Source organism: Liolophura sinensis, chromosome 9 (genome assembly GCF_032854445.1).
Source record: "Liolophura sinensis isolate JHLJ2023 chromosome 9, CUHK_Ljap_v2, whole genome shotgun sequence".
NCBI classification, from domain to species: domain Eukaryota; kingdom Metazoa; phylum Mollusca; class Polyplacophora; order Chitonida; family Chitonidae; genus Liolophura; species Liolophura sinensis.
In genome coordinates, this window is record NC_088303.1 from 7,870,559 (window position 1) to 7,886,968 (window position 16,410).

At 37.8% G+C, this 16,410-nt stretch overlaps 1 protein-coding gene across 1 annotated transcript; it reads right to left on the reverse strand.

The window, feature by feature from the left end:
• Nucleotides 1-987: 987 nt before the first annotated feature.
• Nucleotides 988-15,081, reverse strand: LOC135475272 (protein arginine N-methyltransferase 7-like). Its single transcript, XM_064755107.1, has 14 exons — nucleotides 14,842-15,081; nucleotides 14,199-14,235; nucleotides 13,432-13,581; nucleotides 12,429-12,537; nucleotides 10,741-10,853; nucleotides 9,490-9,722; nucleotides 8,630-8,813; nucleotides 7,984-8,114; nucleotides 7,354-7,480; nucleotides 6,791-6,874; nucleotides 5,142-5,279; nucleotides 4,385-4,621; nucleotides 3,017-3,177; nucleotides 988-2,584 (listed from the first exon to the last, which is right to left on the reverse strand). The coding sequence occupies exons 1-14, from the start codon at nucleotides 15,012-15,014 to the stop codon at nucleotides 2,323-2,325; spliced, it is 2,139 nt and encodes a 712-aa protein (XP_064611177.1). The 5' UTR covers nucleotides 15,015-15,081; the 3' UTR covers nucleotides 988-2,322.
• Between the last annotated feature and the right edge of the window lie 1,329 nt (nucleotides 15,082-16,410).

The window sequence follows — 16,410 nt, forward strand, 5'->3', positions numbered from 1 at the left end:
CATGGCTTTCAACCAGAAGCCTTCCTATTAACACAGCAGTCTGGAAAATGAATTAGCCCACTGTAGTGATGTCAGTGAGCTGTCAAAACAACTCTGTATGAGGAAAGTTAAGCCAATTCTTCTAAGGCAGTAAATTCACTTTTTAAGTATTTCCAAAAATGTAGTCAACTATGAAAATTTAGTCACCATTGTTCTCTTATGTGGTCTTGCATAAAATTCTCTGGTAACAACTTGCCTTCCACCAGAAGGATTGTGTGAGAATTAGTTACTGTTCCAAGGTCAGTGGTTTTCTCCAGATTCCCCTCTGTTTCCTCTGCTCTTAAATCTGACTGCCATTGTATTCATGGTATTAATGACAAAGTGTTAAGAAAGGCATTAAACAACAGTCAAGTAAACAATCAGTTGTGTGTAGAACTTCGATTTTTACTAATTTACACATTTTAAACTTCTGGCAGGCTCACCCTTTTGAGCCAAGCATCACCTTTTCTCCTAAAACTCTAGAGCTTCACTTGTATCAAACATGTCAGATAGCAGAAAAAAAATACACCAGTGGATCCAGTCCAGCAAATTTCAGCAATCAAACTGACCAATCAAGCACAACAGAATGGTGTTGACCTGTATCATTTTGTTTGTGTCACACGACATACCTTACTGACCACAGCCGACAGTAAAAAGTTTATCCCCACAAGCACCCAAATCATTCTGCTGTAGATAAAGAACTGTCATGTGGCAATTACCACGAAATAAAACCAAAACATGTCTAAATCTTCGGTGTCTTGATAGAAAAAGACCGTAAAGACTCCCTTCACTTTTCTGCAATGCTTCCTATTCATGGTGTTTTGTCAATATCCTATTAAATGTGTCCAATTCAAATAATAGGAATATTGTATGGTCTTGTTTTCTTTACACCTAGTCCCAACTGGTACTGTGGGCATCTTTCTAAACTAAAAAGCGACAACAAAAGACATGATAAAACAGATTTCAGGATTTATCAGTCGAATGCAATTTATTTCATTAGTCACAGAAAGATAGACAAGTCTTCATAGACACAAAAATTGATCTATGAATAATGTGAAAATGTCACAACTACAGTCACGATGGTGCATTTGACCACCATTAAAATGTGTCCGTTTGATTTTTCTATTCCATTAATATGTCAGATAGTGTTAAAATACACAGCTGTGTGACCTTTGACAAATATTTATGTACATGTATTTGATTGAAGATAATGCCCTATCAGTATATAAGAATATTGCACTTCTGCAGTGATGCTGACTTATTTATTATTTATTTATTTATTGGGTATTTCACTTACAGGACGACAGCCAGCATTATGGTGTGAGGAAATCCGGACAATGACAATGAGGTTTATAGATTAGAGATGAAAATCAAAAATTATGAATTTTTTTACTAATTTTTTTCTTCGGAACTTTTACTAATGTTTAAAGTTTAGATAATTTTGCCATTTCCAGATTTGCAACCACTTTTATGTTTATGTCTGATGGACGGGCGCAAAGAGGAAATACCCAGTGAATATAACACATTTAACCAGATGTATCATGTAGCGAACATATCGCCCTACCAGTGAGGTGGGTTTGAACATGCAACCTCATTGTGACAGTCAGCTAAGAATAAAAAATTAAAACATTTGAAAACAGCAACACACTTAAAATTTTTTAAAAAAGCCCAGATTGGAATTTTAATGCTACAAATTACGCTCAAAGAAAGATCTGAGAAGCAAATACACATACATGCAGAGATGTTTTTTGGTACATACATATCCATCAGGGCCCAGCTTCACAAAGATGCCATATGTCTGGTGTACGATAATCACACACATAGGACAATGGTGCAATAATAGTGACGTATACCACAAAATATCCTACGATAAATGTACTCTTTTAAAAAACTGTACGCCGCTTTGTGAAACTGGGCCCTGTTCTGTCCATGTGAATGGGCTGTTTGCCTGCATGAGGTAAACTAATAAACAAAATGACAATGTACAATTAACTGTAATCATAATATATGTAGGTCTCACTTCATATCAACAGAAAAAAACAAGTGTCCATTTGCCCTAAAATAAATAATTAAATGCTGCCATATAATAAGGTATATCAAAAATTCATTGCAACATTTTCAACGACACATTTTATACCCGGCCATCAATCATGCATCCACCCTGAGGTCCATGTACTGGTATACATGTATGTAGGAAATGCGATTTAATACATTAGGAATAAAATCAATTTTATGTAAACCCTAGGATGTATTTCATAGTAATGACAGTAATAAAAGTTATTAAATTTATTCATCCAATTTGATTTATGTAACTTTTGAACGTTTTCTTTGAATGTCGAAACTAAACTGAAATTCTCCCGCCTCTGGAATAAACATGACTTTATAGCTTAGTATGTCTCCCTGACAAACAGTCTGTGGTAGCCTAAAGAGATGAACACCCTGCCTGGTACAACGATCCCACTGCACCTTGGCTCCAGGGACAGGAGGAGTTACGGGCCCTGTTGAAATCTCTGTTTCTCCAAAGCTGAAGTCCATCCATAATGCAACTCCGTTGCACGTTCCATCACTATCAAGAAACAAATAAGAAACAATCATTCAAATATTAGTATTTACAACTTCTTAAGGTTAATGCTGTTCACATATACAAAAGAAAACTTCAGTTGGTAAAACCATGCTATTAACCTTATGTATTCTTTGGTACAGCGTAAAACATTAATCAAGTAAATAAATAAATTAATCTTATGATAACTCTTTCAAACAAGAATTTTAAGAAAAACGTATCTCACTGTAATCAAAAAATAGTTAATCTCAAAATGCTTGCATCTGCTAAATGTGGAGGAAAAGTAGGTTAAACAATATGGCAAAAATAGTACAAAGTTAAGTGGGATTATTGTGGGATTATAGAAGTGTTTCTGAACTATTTCAGTTAGCAGATTTACATGTAGGTATTCAGGGTGCCATAACCTTAGTGAACTGGTGAATATCTAAAAAGTCTTACCAATCAAATGGCACTGTATTCTCCACCACCTGGGATTTGGTGTTCTCCACAATGCGGGACATGTCAAACTGCATGACCGTGATTGGCTGACTCAGACATGTAGCCGGGTATTCCCACAGGGGTTGTGGTTCTATGTATGCATCTGTTTTATCTGAGGATGACTGCAATAAGTTACAAATAAATGTTATGAGTCATAAGTTCATAACACACATGTGTGTTGTCTTTGGGACATACATATATATATATATAGTAGAAGACCAACATTTTGAACACAACAGTTAATTTATTTGACTGTTGGATTTTTCTACGCCTTACTCAAGAATATTTCACTTATTTGACGGAAGCCAGTTTTATAGTGGAAGGAAACCCAGGAACATCCACAGGTTGCTGGCAGATCTTCCCACGTACAAACTCATAGCGACCACATTGGTGAGAGGCTCCTGGGTCATTGCACCTCACTGACCACCTCGGCACAGCCGTTAATTATCGATTCTGAGATGTTCAATTTATAGAATGCATGTAATCTCTTTGATATGGTTATTTACCTGTATATGTAATGTTAATATATAGTGCAAGCTCACAGAAAGCTGTTCAATACCACGCAATCATAGTAATCTACAAGTGAAGGAGGAAAACTACACGTACGTTAACTGATGTAAGTTTTAATGATAAAAATCAGCTTTCCTCTGTTTGACTGCTTCTTCCTCGGATTTCAAAGTATGATATTATGTCATTATTCATATATAATTATGATTAAACTAAGCATGGCCGAAGTGAAATCACCATTACGGAATATACAGGACACCAAAAATACAGCCTATAGAGAGATGAACAACTTTAACAGCTATGGGTGTCTACCACGACTACTCTGCCAAATGAGCACCATGAATCAAATCATTTGCACTAACCTGGATTAATCAGTGTAGGATGTCACATCTATTTAATAATCAGGACTTCACGTCAATAGGGAAGTTTTGAAATGGCACTTTTCAGTCATTATAGGTAAAAGCAGTCCTGTTGTACACTGTGACTTGTGAAAAATGTTAGGCAACCTTTGTTGACATCAGTTTATCGATGGCCTGTCTCACCCTGTTCCAGAAGCAAAAATGACACCCATTTCCTTCAGGAGCTTCTCAAGTTCACAAACATTCAATCCTTCAATTTTCTCTCTGCTCTAAATTACCTTTTGTGTAATTTAAACTTTTTTCACACGCCCATGTTACATAAAATATAACTGAAGTAGTTGCCTGACATTTTTGACAGATCACAAGGTCACAAGATACAGATGGATTTTTTCTACCTTTATCGATTATAGAGTTTTAACTCAAACTCCCCGACTAGTAAAGTCCTTGATGGCAATTCTGGTACCTCTATAAGCTTATCAAAGGACTCCAGGTTAAATCCTTCACAGATTCCCACGGGCGCCCTAATCTTCCAGAGGTCACTGAACTGCACGGCCATGATTCTGAAAGCTGCTATCCCTGGCAACACCTTCACACAGGGAGACAGGTGCTGAGTTATCTCCCTTACTATGTAGCCCAGGTGGAGGTTGTGCCATGGTAAGACAGAGGTGAGGAAGAATGGTTCAGCCAGGACAACATCAATCTGTGAAAGAAACAGAACATTTTTCTAGATGAAAGCTGGGATAAATGGTTGAAACACAGGATAGCTGAACATAGCCTGAGACAGCTGAACACAACCTGGGACAGCTGAACATAGCCTGGGACAGCTGAACATAACCTGGGACAGCTGAACATAACCTGGGACAGCTGAATTTGACATGGGATAGCTGGATGTAACTTAGGATAGTTCAAGGAAACCTGGAATCTTAACTTTTGAGCAAGAGCTTAAACACAGCGTGTATATATTTAGAAAGCTGCTACAAATGAAGAAGAACTTATGGCCATAACTAAGCCAAACCATCTAAACATTGCTGATCTGTTTTTCAAAAAAGCAGACTAAAATTCATGCACATTTATAGTTAGCATTGCTTTGCAGACTAATATGTGCTACTGCAAATCAGTGTAGCACTAACAGCAGACATTCTTTTAATGGACAACCATTTTTCAAGAAAGCTTATATCTATGTCTACTTTTCTCACTCGTCCATCTACACGTATCATTACCTTATTTCCTGCCAAGTCCTCAGCAGTGAGCTCCCCTGGTAGTTTGTCTATGATCTGAACACACTCTCCCTCACTGTTGTGTTGTAGGTAACGCTGAAGAGTTCTCCTGCACAGAGGGTTTGACTGCAGTGTGTACACCTGGTTAAGTGAACAACAAACATTGACTGCATACTGAAAAGTTAAAATACCCTAATTCCTCAACTTTTTTACATACAAAAGAGCAACTTTCAGTGCAATTTATGTACACTTTTAATCAAGTACATTAGTTGGATTGGACAATTTCAGGGATTCACAAAAAGTGTAATTTTATCTGTCTACACAGAATAATGCCTTCAGAATAAGCTTCAATAAACACTTTGCAAACATTTGAAAAGGTTGAAGAATTACAGTAACAAAGTCTGTGGTTAACACATGTTTAAACAAAAATCACTCAGGATAAAACTTCTTTGTCTTGTAGTAATATACATGTATGTGTAATTGAAAACGGCGTCAGTTTTTACACATGTATATGTTTCTACCCCTACAGCACATGTTCTTTACAAAGACGTCAGTTTCTACCCCTACAGCACATGTACTTTACAAAGGTGTCAGTTTCTACACCTACAGCACATGTACTTCACAAAGGTGTCAGTTTCTACACCTACAGCACATGTACTTCACAAAGGTGTCAGTTTCTACACTTACAGTACATGTACTTTACAAAGGTGTCAGTTTTTACACCTACAGCACATGTACGTTACAAAGGTGTCAGTTTCTACACCTACAGTACATGTACTTTACAAAGGTGTCAGTTTCTACACCTACAGCACATGTACTTCACAAAGGTGTCAGTTTCTACACCTACAGCACATGTACTTCACAAAGGTGTCAGTTTCTACACCTACAGTACATATACTTTACAAAGGTGTCAATTTCTACTACAATGCTACATGTGTACACAAATAGAGTAATTGAGAGCTGCATTGTACGAGGAATGGCAGCGACTCCCACTTCAGGAGGCTGACAACTCCCGGCGGACACACTCAATTATGACGTTAAACACTTTAAGAGATACCAAGTGGCGTTTTTACTGAGCAATTTCAAACACTGCTTCAACACTGCTCACTCCAGAACCATACTTGTAAATAAAGCCATTAGCCATTGTTTCACATCAAAACCAGTAACCATAGAAATGCATGTGTGTTATCATTAAAACACATGGCTTCTAATCATATTGTCCTTTTTCTTTAGCCAAATTAAGTTCTTTGTGTCAGTGAAAAAAATGACATTTATTAGTATGATTCGTTACTTTAATAGTGACAGCCTTATTCTAACATTTAGGGACTATTTCGGTATAAAACAGATTTGTATGAGTGGTGTCCAGAATTTTTCACTAGTATGCTAGCAGTCGATTTTTGGATTGAGGAAAATGGATTAAGGGGTTAAACCAAATCAGCAAAAAAAAAATTAAAGAGATTGATAAAGAGATTGTAAAAAGAAAAAAAAATACAGGACCTTAATAACAAAAAGCTTAATGAGACACAGACGCCATTTTCTTCTTTCTAATAATACCTTGTTTTACTTAATTACAGCAAGAAAAAACCTGATGTTTATCACAGGGATAAAATACAGGCTGTGATAACTATCCATCAGCGCTATAGAAAACTCACCTTCTTTGCTCCCAGCTTACTGGCAATAAAGGGCAGCAGAGTCCCATCACCCAAACATAAACATACAGACTGGGAGTTTACCACCTGAGGAAAGGAACATATAGTGTTACATTGATAATATCACACACGTATGTCATAAAACTAGTAGTGATTCAATCAATGTGAAAATCTTTGTAGGTTTCAACCCTGATCCTTTAATTCTGATGAAAGAAATTTGTTGATTATAGTCTATTTCACCTTAAAATATGCCATAGAAAGTGCACTTTTAGAGGCAAATCAAGGTCATCAGAAAAAAGTATATGTAATACATTTGGTGCTAAAACAATTTTCCAGAAGGATGTTACCCTACCTTTCAAACAAACCTAAAAGCACCTTGTGAGACCAATAGACTCTCAGATTCTGACAAAATAAGTAACTTGGTCATGGATGATATTTTAAACAATAATGCTACACTAAAAATTTAAATTATGGCCAAAAAGCCAAAAAATGTATGCAGGTGATTCAGTTTGGCCCCATGACATGCTCATTTTGACTGAAGACACCTACATGTAGGTTAACGCTACCTGTTTCATGGTGTGAATATAGACAGTGTTCCTGTAGTCATCATTCAGCATTGCTATGCGTGGTCGACTGTAAGTCATGTGTGCGCCACACCTACACACTCCTCTCTTGTCTTCACTCAACTTTTGCCTACAAGAGTCAAATTCTTTTTTACTCCACACAGCCAGGTAATGAGCTGATATCATTTATTTATTAAACTCACTGGTGTTTAACACCTTCAATCAGATTCCACTCTTACGATGGCAGTCATTATTAACCCTATTAACCACTAGACCATGGCCCACTGCCTTAATTGATATCAGCCCAACTAAATGTGCATTTAGTGAATTTACCACTAGGTACTATTAATTAGTACTGTTACTGGTGATCATCACTCAACTTCATGTTGTTTCAAAGTTCTTAGAAAACAAATTTTTTCCACATTACATTTCAGGAAATACATGTACATGTCACAAAAAATGCTTTTGTGACAGTCTTTCCTTGTCCTTTCCTTGTAAAAATTTGCCAAGGAGGCCTCCAGGTAAGTGGAAGTGGGGAACTGAGAAATTTGGTAATGATATTATATGGAAACAAACAAATTTCTGTTCTTTTGTTTTTGACCTTAACACATATGAGCTTAACTACTGACTCACTCTGAAAAGTCCTGTACATCAAACCAGAGGCTGTAGTCATCATGGTTTGAAACCAATGTAATTGTCTCCCCTTTTTGCACACTTCTCCTGACATTAGGGTAATAAATAGCCTGCATCCAATGATCACGCCACTGAAAATATTTTTTTTTTTTTAATTTTCGATTTACTTAACCATCTTCTTCATGGAAAAAAGGGAAAACAAATTACCGAACAAGTTGCTTTTAACATTCAGCTTCCTTTCAAAACCTAAACTTTTTTAGGTAAAAAAACATTGAACAAAAGTTCCCTTAGCCAATAATCAAACATCACACGAATTTTGAAGTTTAAATTTATCACGCATAAATTTGGCATAAAACATTTCATTCATTAACACCACATCAGCAGCATAATGGCCACATTATCATAACAGGTGGCAGTTGCTTTCAAATGCAGCCTGGGCTAACACTTCCTTAACCTTTTTAGAAGCAAACTGTGGAATAAAATATTTTTTTTTTTTTTGCCATCAAAATGTATTTTATGAGTTGCTCTTCTTTATCACATTTAAAATACATGTATATTTGTGTAATCAAGACAAATTTTCCTGTTTATCACTATGAAATCACTGGGGAAGTTTAAGGAATTAGGTTCTAGATCTTTGCTCACTAACTTGCATGTTTTCTGGGTCGGGGTGACCCCAGCTTGGAGCACAACTTAGAGTTATCTCCCCTTCTGGATCCATCTCCAAATCCCACCACATAAAGATTGCATCTATTCTCCCATCATTAAGAGATTCAACTGTCAGTTTGGATCGGTCCTTAAATTTGATTTCACTTTTACCAGTGTAGTCAAACCTGTAAACATAAATAATGATTTGAACAAATAACACAAGTGACAAAGGCCAGTAGTAAATAAGTACTTCTCATGTGATGTCATGCCAGGCAAAAAAGTGGAAAGCGGAAAGACAGTCCTCTGAAACTTAGTGTTTTTTGGGTTTTTTTTACAATTTAGGAATCAGCTCAGATTTGATCACTGTCATTTAACCTTGCTCTTGTGATGTACAGTTCTTTAAGACCCATGCTTTAAGCCTTCATATCAAACTTGGTCAAAGCAATGGTTTTAGAAAGTCTGGCTTAGGTTACCTTTATTACCTGTAAATATAATCTGTATCTTGCATTTAGCACAAATATATGTATAATTTTCTTAAAGCGAGCCCTGATTCATCCATCTGACCATCAAAAAAGTAACATAATTTTTTTCTTCAAACTTCACAACTGTTATATATACGCTAAAAAGAAAGAAAGATTAGCAACAGACCTTTGCCATACGTTACATTACAGAATTTTCAAGATTAATATAAGATAAAAAGTTAATGAATTATTTTCATCAAGAAGAACTACAAGCTTATAAAGTAACAGGTGAAGCCTGTTGACAGCAGTTTTTGCAAAAATTTAAAGTGCTCTGGTTCATCTTATGTCTAAATTGCACTAAAATGTAAAAGGAGATTTTTTTTCACAAGTTACAAAATACCTGAAGACTTTAATTGGCTGGGAGAGAGGTTGAAACTGGTCACAGGACACCTGATCCAACTGCAAGTCATGAAGAGAGGGAGCTCCTCCGCACCTGGAAAACTCTGTGGGGGGTCTGACATCATCATGACCCTTGATTTTGATTGGCAGAAGTTGGTTCCACTTTCTCAGTTTTTCCGACTGGACAAGTTGTACATACATTTTGGCAGCCCTAGGCACAACCAAGCAGTCTTTCTATAAAACAATCAGATCTTCTCTTTATTTAAGGGGAGAAACGTTATATTTATGTCACTGAACAACAAAATTTCAGAAGCACATGAAGATCTTAAAACAATACTTTTGATGCCAACAAGTTTTTCTCAAAAGACATTACTCAAACTTCAAAAAAAATCTCAAGTGGCCATAAAAGATGGATAAATTAATTAAAATTGAAAAAAATTTGTAATTTCACATTTCTCCTGACATTAGGGTAATAAATAGCCTGCACCCAATGATCACGCCACTGAAAATATGTTTTTTGCTAAACTTTGTAATTTACTGTAAATACTACAACTGATTTAGTATTGATCTGAGAGGAGTATTATCAGCTCAATGTTGCAGAGGAATGAGTGGCTTCAGATAACAGTGTTGCCAAATGACAATGTTACCAGATACACTGCAACAGCCACACATGCAGACTGTAGCACTTGAGGCCTTGACACTGTGTATAGTTGGCTGAACACCCTGAGCAGTTTGTGAAGAAGTGCTAAAATGAAAATCTAATTTGGATAAGAGAGAAAAGACTTCTTCTGGGGTCCATCTTTGTACGAAAGTTCACATAGTACTGTACATATTCAACAGCCATGGTAATTCACAGTGCATGCACTGGAAAAGGCAATGATTACACAAATTTATTTATTTTTTGATTGGTTTTTTACATAAATAAATAATCATACATTAATATTTATGATTATTTATTTAATATATGCAAATAGAATTCAGCATAGCAAATGGAATGCAGCAAGTGTGGACTACATAGCAATGTTAAAGCTGGTCATAAAGTAAACTGGGGCAAAAGCAGTGTTTTCGGATAATCATGAGCTCATTATTTTCCAGCCCCATTTAATCCTTAGAGATTTTTTACTTCATCCCAAACACAAAACCATAAATATGTGCACACCCTTACGTTCTCATAACAATGTGGTGACACACTTCATCAAACACCTCATGTCTCATTTTGTTCGAAAGCAGTTTTCCAAGCTTTAACTCTCACCTCCAGCAGTTTCTCATGGGCGTGGTGAAATGTGCCAATGGCTCCCTCCCCAATGAGCTCTGTGTCAAACACCTCTGTCACCAGGATGTTAGCTCGCCGAGGCATGTCACTATCTACAAACAAAACACCTACTTGTACACAATTTCTGACTACATTATGACTCACAAACTATATCACATTGTTGATTCTATAAATGTTTAGTATCCTCAGCAAACATATTTCACAGGCGAGGTAAATGCTTTCGAATTCTATGTCTTGAAAAGTTATGAGAACTTATAGCCATTGTGTCACAGACAGGTCTGAGCTGGCAAATGCTCGCTGTAAACCAAATGGGTTGAACCGTGTCACAGACAGGTCTGAGCTCTCAAATGCTCGCTGTAAACCCATGGGTTGAGCGGTCACAGACAGGTCTGAGCTGGCAAATGCTCGCTGTAAACCAAATGGGTTGAGCCGTCACAGACGGGTCTGAGCTCTCAAATGCTCGCTGTAAACCAATGGGTTGAGCCGTCACAAACGGGTCTGAGCTGGCAAATGCTTGCTGTAAACCACATGGGTTGAGCCGTCACAGACAGGTCTGAGCTGGCAAATGCTCGCTGTAAACCACATGGGTTAAGCCGTCACAGACAGGTCTGAGCTGGCAAATGCTCGCTGTAAACCAATGGGATGAACTGTCACAGACGGGTATGAGCTCTCAAATGCTCGCTGTAAACCAATGGGATGAACTGTCACAGACGGGTATGAGCTCTCAAATGCTCGCTGTACACCAAATGGGTTGAGCGGTCACAGACAGGTCTGAGCTGGCAAATGCTCGCTGTAAACCAAACGGGTTGAACCGTGTCACAGACAGGTCTGAGCTCTCAAATGCTCGCTGTAAACCAATGGGATGAACTGTCACAGACGGGTATGAGCTCTCAAATGCTCGCTGTAAACCAATGGGATGAACTGTCACAGACGGGTATGAGCTCTCAAATGCTCGCTGTACACCAAATTGGTTGAACCTTTTCACAGACAGGTCTGAGCTCTCAAATGCTCGCTGTAAACCAATGGGATGAACTGTCACAGACAGGTATGAGCTCTCAAATGCTCGCTGTAAACTAAATGGGTTGAGTCATCACAGACAGGTCTGAGGTCTCAAATGCTCGCTGTAAACCAAATGGGTTGAGCCATCACAGACAGGTCTGAGCTCTCAAATGCTCCCTGTAAACCAGATGGGTTGAGTCATCACAGACAGGTCTGAGCTCTCAAATGCTCGCTGTAAACCAAATGGGTTGAGCCATCACAGACAGGTCTGAGCTCTCAAATGCTCGCTGTAAACCAAATGGGTTGAGCCATCACAGACAGGTCTGAGCTCTCAAATGCTCGCTGTAAACCAAATGGGTTGAGCCATCACAGACAGGTCTGAGCTCTCAAATGCTCCCTGTAAACCAAATGGGTTGAGCCATCACAGACAGGTCTGAGCTCTCAAATGCTCCCTGTAAACCACATGGGTTGAGTCATCACAGACAGGTCTGAGCTCTCAAATGCTCGCTGTAAACCAGATGGGTTGAGCCCCAATAGTCATGATATGGCATTATTACGATATACAACATTACTAGAAATGTATTTTGGTTTTGTTAATTTTCTGAGATGAACACCTTTCCAGAGTTTATTTTTAAAACATCCAAATTGTTACCTGTAACATGACTTACCTTTACCCACTGTCACTTCTGTAGATCGTTTAGGAATTAGTGTTATTTTGTCACCAAATCCATTTTGCTGAATCAGTTTTCGAGCACATTCAGCCATGGGCACAAATGCCTGGGAGAAAAAGTCAATGGTCTCTTACAGACATCAACAAATGGCACAACAGTTAAATTTCAGTTGATAATTTATAACATTACTTTTATACTGGTTTATGAAACAACATGAAGCATTTATGTGTATCATCTATGACAGAGGTTCTCCAATACCATGTTATCTTTGAGATGACCACAGTATAATTCCATGTTTGATGTAAAATGTGATCAAACTGATGATCACACCTGTGATCAGACCGGTGAATTCTTCATGTCACCATGCTGATGACAGCTATGTGTGCCCAACTCTGTACTCCATCATGTTGGTCACATGGTGAACACTGACATGTAGGTGCGCAAAATTCAACGTCATCATGCTGACTACCATGCAATCATGCTGAACACACCAAGATCTATGTGTGCATCTAATTTTAGATGTCATCATCTTGAACACATCTACATCATCAAGCTGATGACATCTGTCATCATGTTGATCATCTACACCATTGTTGTTCACATCTACCTTCATCATGTTCCTCACATCTGTCATCAAGTTCATCATACTTACATCATCAAATTGATGACATCTATGCCATCACACTGATGACATCTACGCCATCATACATTGATGACATCTATGCCATTATATATTAATGACATCTACGCCATCATATATTGATAACATCCACCCCATAATGTTGATTATGTGTACGTCATCATGTTGATCACATCTACACCATCATCTTGATCACATCTACACTATCATCTTGATCACATTTACACCATCATCTTGATCACATCTATGTGTGTTCAGTTCTACATCGTTTTATGTGTTGACAGCACCTAGATCTATGTGTGCCAATGCCATATACATGCATGTCATCATGCTGATCACGTTCATGTCATCATAGCATACCTCACAAGCTGTGACCGTGTCTGCCCCTGATGCTGCAGCCATCATGGACAGAAGGCCTGTTCCTGTCCCAATATCCAGCACATGAGCAGCTTGTCCTGACTGATGCATCAGATGTATGGCTCTCTTTAGACCTAGATAATATTTCTGATTCTGAAAATGACATTGGACAAAAGTGCAATTAGAAATATAACAATAAACATTTACTATTTTATTTATTATCTGATTGTTGTTTTACGCCGTTCTCAAGATTATTTTCCTTGCACAACAGAAATCACCATTAAAGGGAAGAAACCAGGAAGAGCATGAGGAAAACCCAGGAACATCCAATGGTTGCTGGCAGGCCTTACGATGTATAGCTGGAGAGGAAGTCAACATGAGCTGGACATGAACTCACAGTGACTGCATTGGTGAGGCTTCTAGGTCATTATGCTGCACTAGCATGCTAAGCAAGATCAAGGAGAGTCACAAGAGAGAATAAACAATGCTTTCATAAAGGGGATAAAGTTTAACTTCTTTTACTTTGTTCATGATTTGTATATTAGAGCTTAATACATAATATATAACAACTTTCTCTTCAGAAAGTCTCCCAGTAGCCTGCCGAAAGTCATGGGTTTCCTCCCACCATAAAGCTGGCCATTTACGTATGAGTGAAATATTCTTGAGTACTGCGTAAAACATCAGTTATGTCAATCAAATAAATAAATAAATAATATGCAATCAATAGTACACAAACCATATACCGGTACACACAATATAGATGTACCTACCCTTTCTGTATCATGTAGCATATCTGCATATGCTGACCTACAAAAATACAAAAGGAAACACCACATATAGGTAAAACAAATAACCATAAACCCAGCTATGAAACCATACAGTTCAGTATCCTGTCTGTCAGATGCCTAGTGTGAATTCCAAATGATGGATATCACAACGTTAACATGATAGGCCTATACAATTACTTCTAGATCAATTAATCTAGATCAATTATAATTACCAAGTATGTAATGGTTGATTGGATGAGTGAGGAGCAAGATCCATGATCATCTGTTTATTATCATGGTTGAACTAGATGGACCTGGTGTGTACGTGTTGACTGAACACCTGTTCTCACACGAAACAAAGAAGTAGCGTACGTATTCAATCACAGTTTTGGTAGCCCTGGATCACTATATTCGCTTTTTTATGTTTGTGCTATCCAGTGCTAAGTTCCAGTTAAGACTGAATAACTTACAACAATGGAACATGTACATGTACTTGATAGGCGTGAAATGTAATTTGTGAAACACTGAACAGTAACTTGATTGATCAACAGGCTTTGTATACATGAAATAAAGGACGAACAGTTGGCCTGTTGAACATTACAGTTTCAGTTTCGACCTCTTCTCACTTTCTTTTATTTCACCATACCGTGCGATTTCCTGGTGATAATCATAGTGTTCGTCTTGTAACACCCACTCCATCTTTCCGGTTACCGGGCTCAAATTCGGAACAAACGTCCCCATGGACCTTATAGAATGTCGACCATGAAAACAGGAAGATTTTAACTGATGTCCACACCGAAAGGCGCGTCTAATTGTCATCTAGTACATCATCTAACGAATGTTTCGACGGAAAACAACAACATATTGACATTGTTTCCTATCGCACGTTTTCACATGGGCGCAGCCATATTGGGAAGGGGGATAATGCTATTTCACTTTAAATACAAGCAATTCAAAAGTTTTCTCCCTTTGGTCCATCACGCATACTAACACTTGATTTATTCATTTGGTTGGTGTTTTACGCCGTGTTCAAGAATATTTCACTTATACGACGGCGACCTGCATTATGGTGGGAGGAACCCGATCGCAGCCCGGGGGAAGCCCACGGCCATCCTCAGGTTGCTAGCAGATCTTCCCACGTACTGCCGGAGAGCAAGCGTGCTAAAAAATTGAGCCACGGAGGTCCACTACTAAGACTTGAAGACCAGACAGTGATTTTCAGCAACAGTGTAATTCGCTTTATTTTATTTAAACATTCTAGATGGCTTCTCATATAGTACACAGTAACGCTTTTATCTTGCCCATGCCCAAAGATGTGTGGAAAATAACACCAGCAAATATGGTTATATATGGGGAAGGAATTTGCCTGAGATGACTGGAAACAATCAGTGTCTACCATACAGTTGGGAGGCACACATTTACCGAATGTTTAAAGCAACGGTTACAAAGGCAAACAGCAAGTTCATATTTGGACAAGTGCCAAAATTTGTAAGGTTATTTTGACTGAATGTGGAAAACTATATGTATACATGCACATGTATAAGTCACACAGGTCTATTGTTAGTTATTATCCATATATTGCTAGCTATAAGCCATATATTGTTCGTTATAGGCCATCTATTGTTATTATAAGCCATACACTGTTAGTTATTAGCCATATATTGTTCGTTATAGGCCATCTATTGTTATTATAAGCCATATACTGTTAGTTATTAGCCATATATTGTTCGTTATAGGCCATCTATTGTTATTATAAGCCATATACTGTTAGTTATTAGCCATATATTGTTAGTTTTAAGCCATACATTGTTAGTGATTAGCCATATATTGTTCGTTTGCGGTCGCTGTGAGTTCAAGTCCAGCTCATGCTGGCTTCCTCTCCGGCCGTACATGGGAAGGTCTCGCAGAAACCTACGGATGGTCGTGGGTTTTCCACGGGCTCTGCCCGGTTTCATCCCAGTCGTCTAAGTGAAATATTCTTGAGTACGGCGTAAAACAACAATCAAATAAACAAATAAATTGATAAATAGATAAATAAATATATTGTTAGTTATAAGCCATATACTGTTAGCTATAAACTATATATTGTTAGTTATAAGTCATGTATATTCTTATTATTGGCCATATATTGTTAAATGCTTACCATTTGATGCTAACCATCTGACAATACCTGTCAGATTACACAATCTGACTTATTCATTACGTTAGGCCTCTT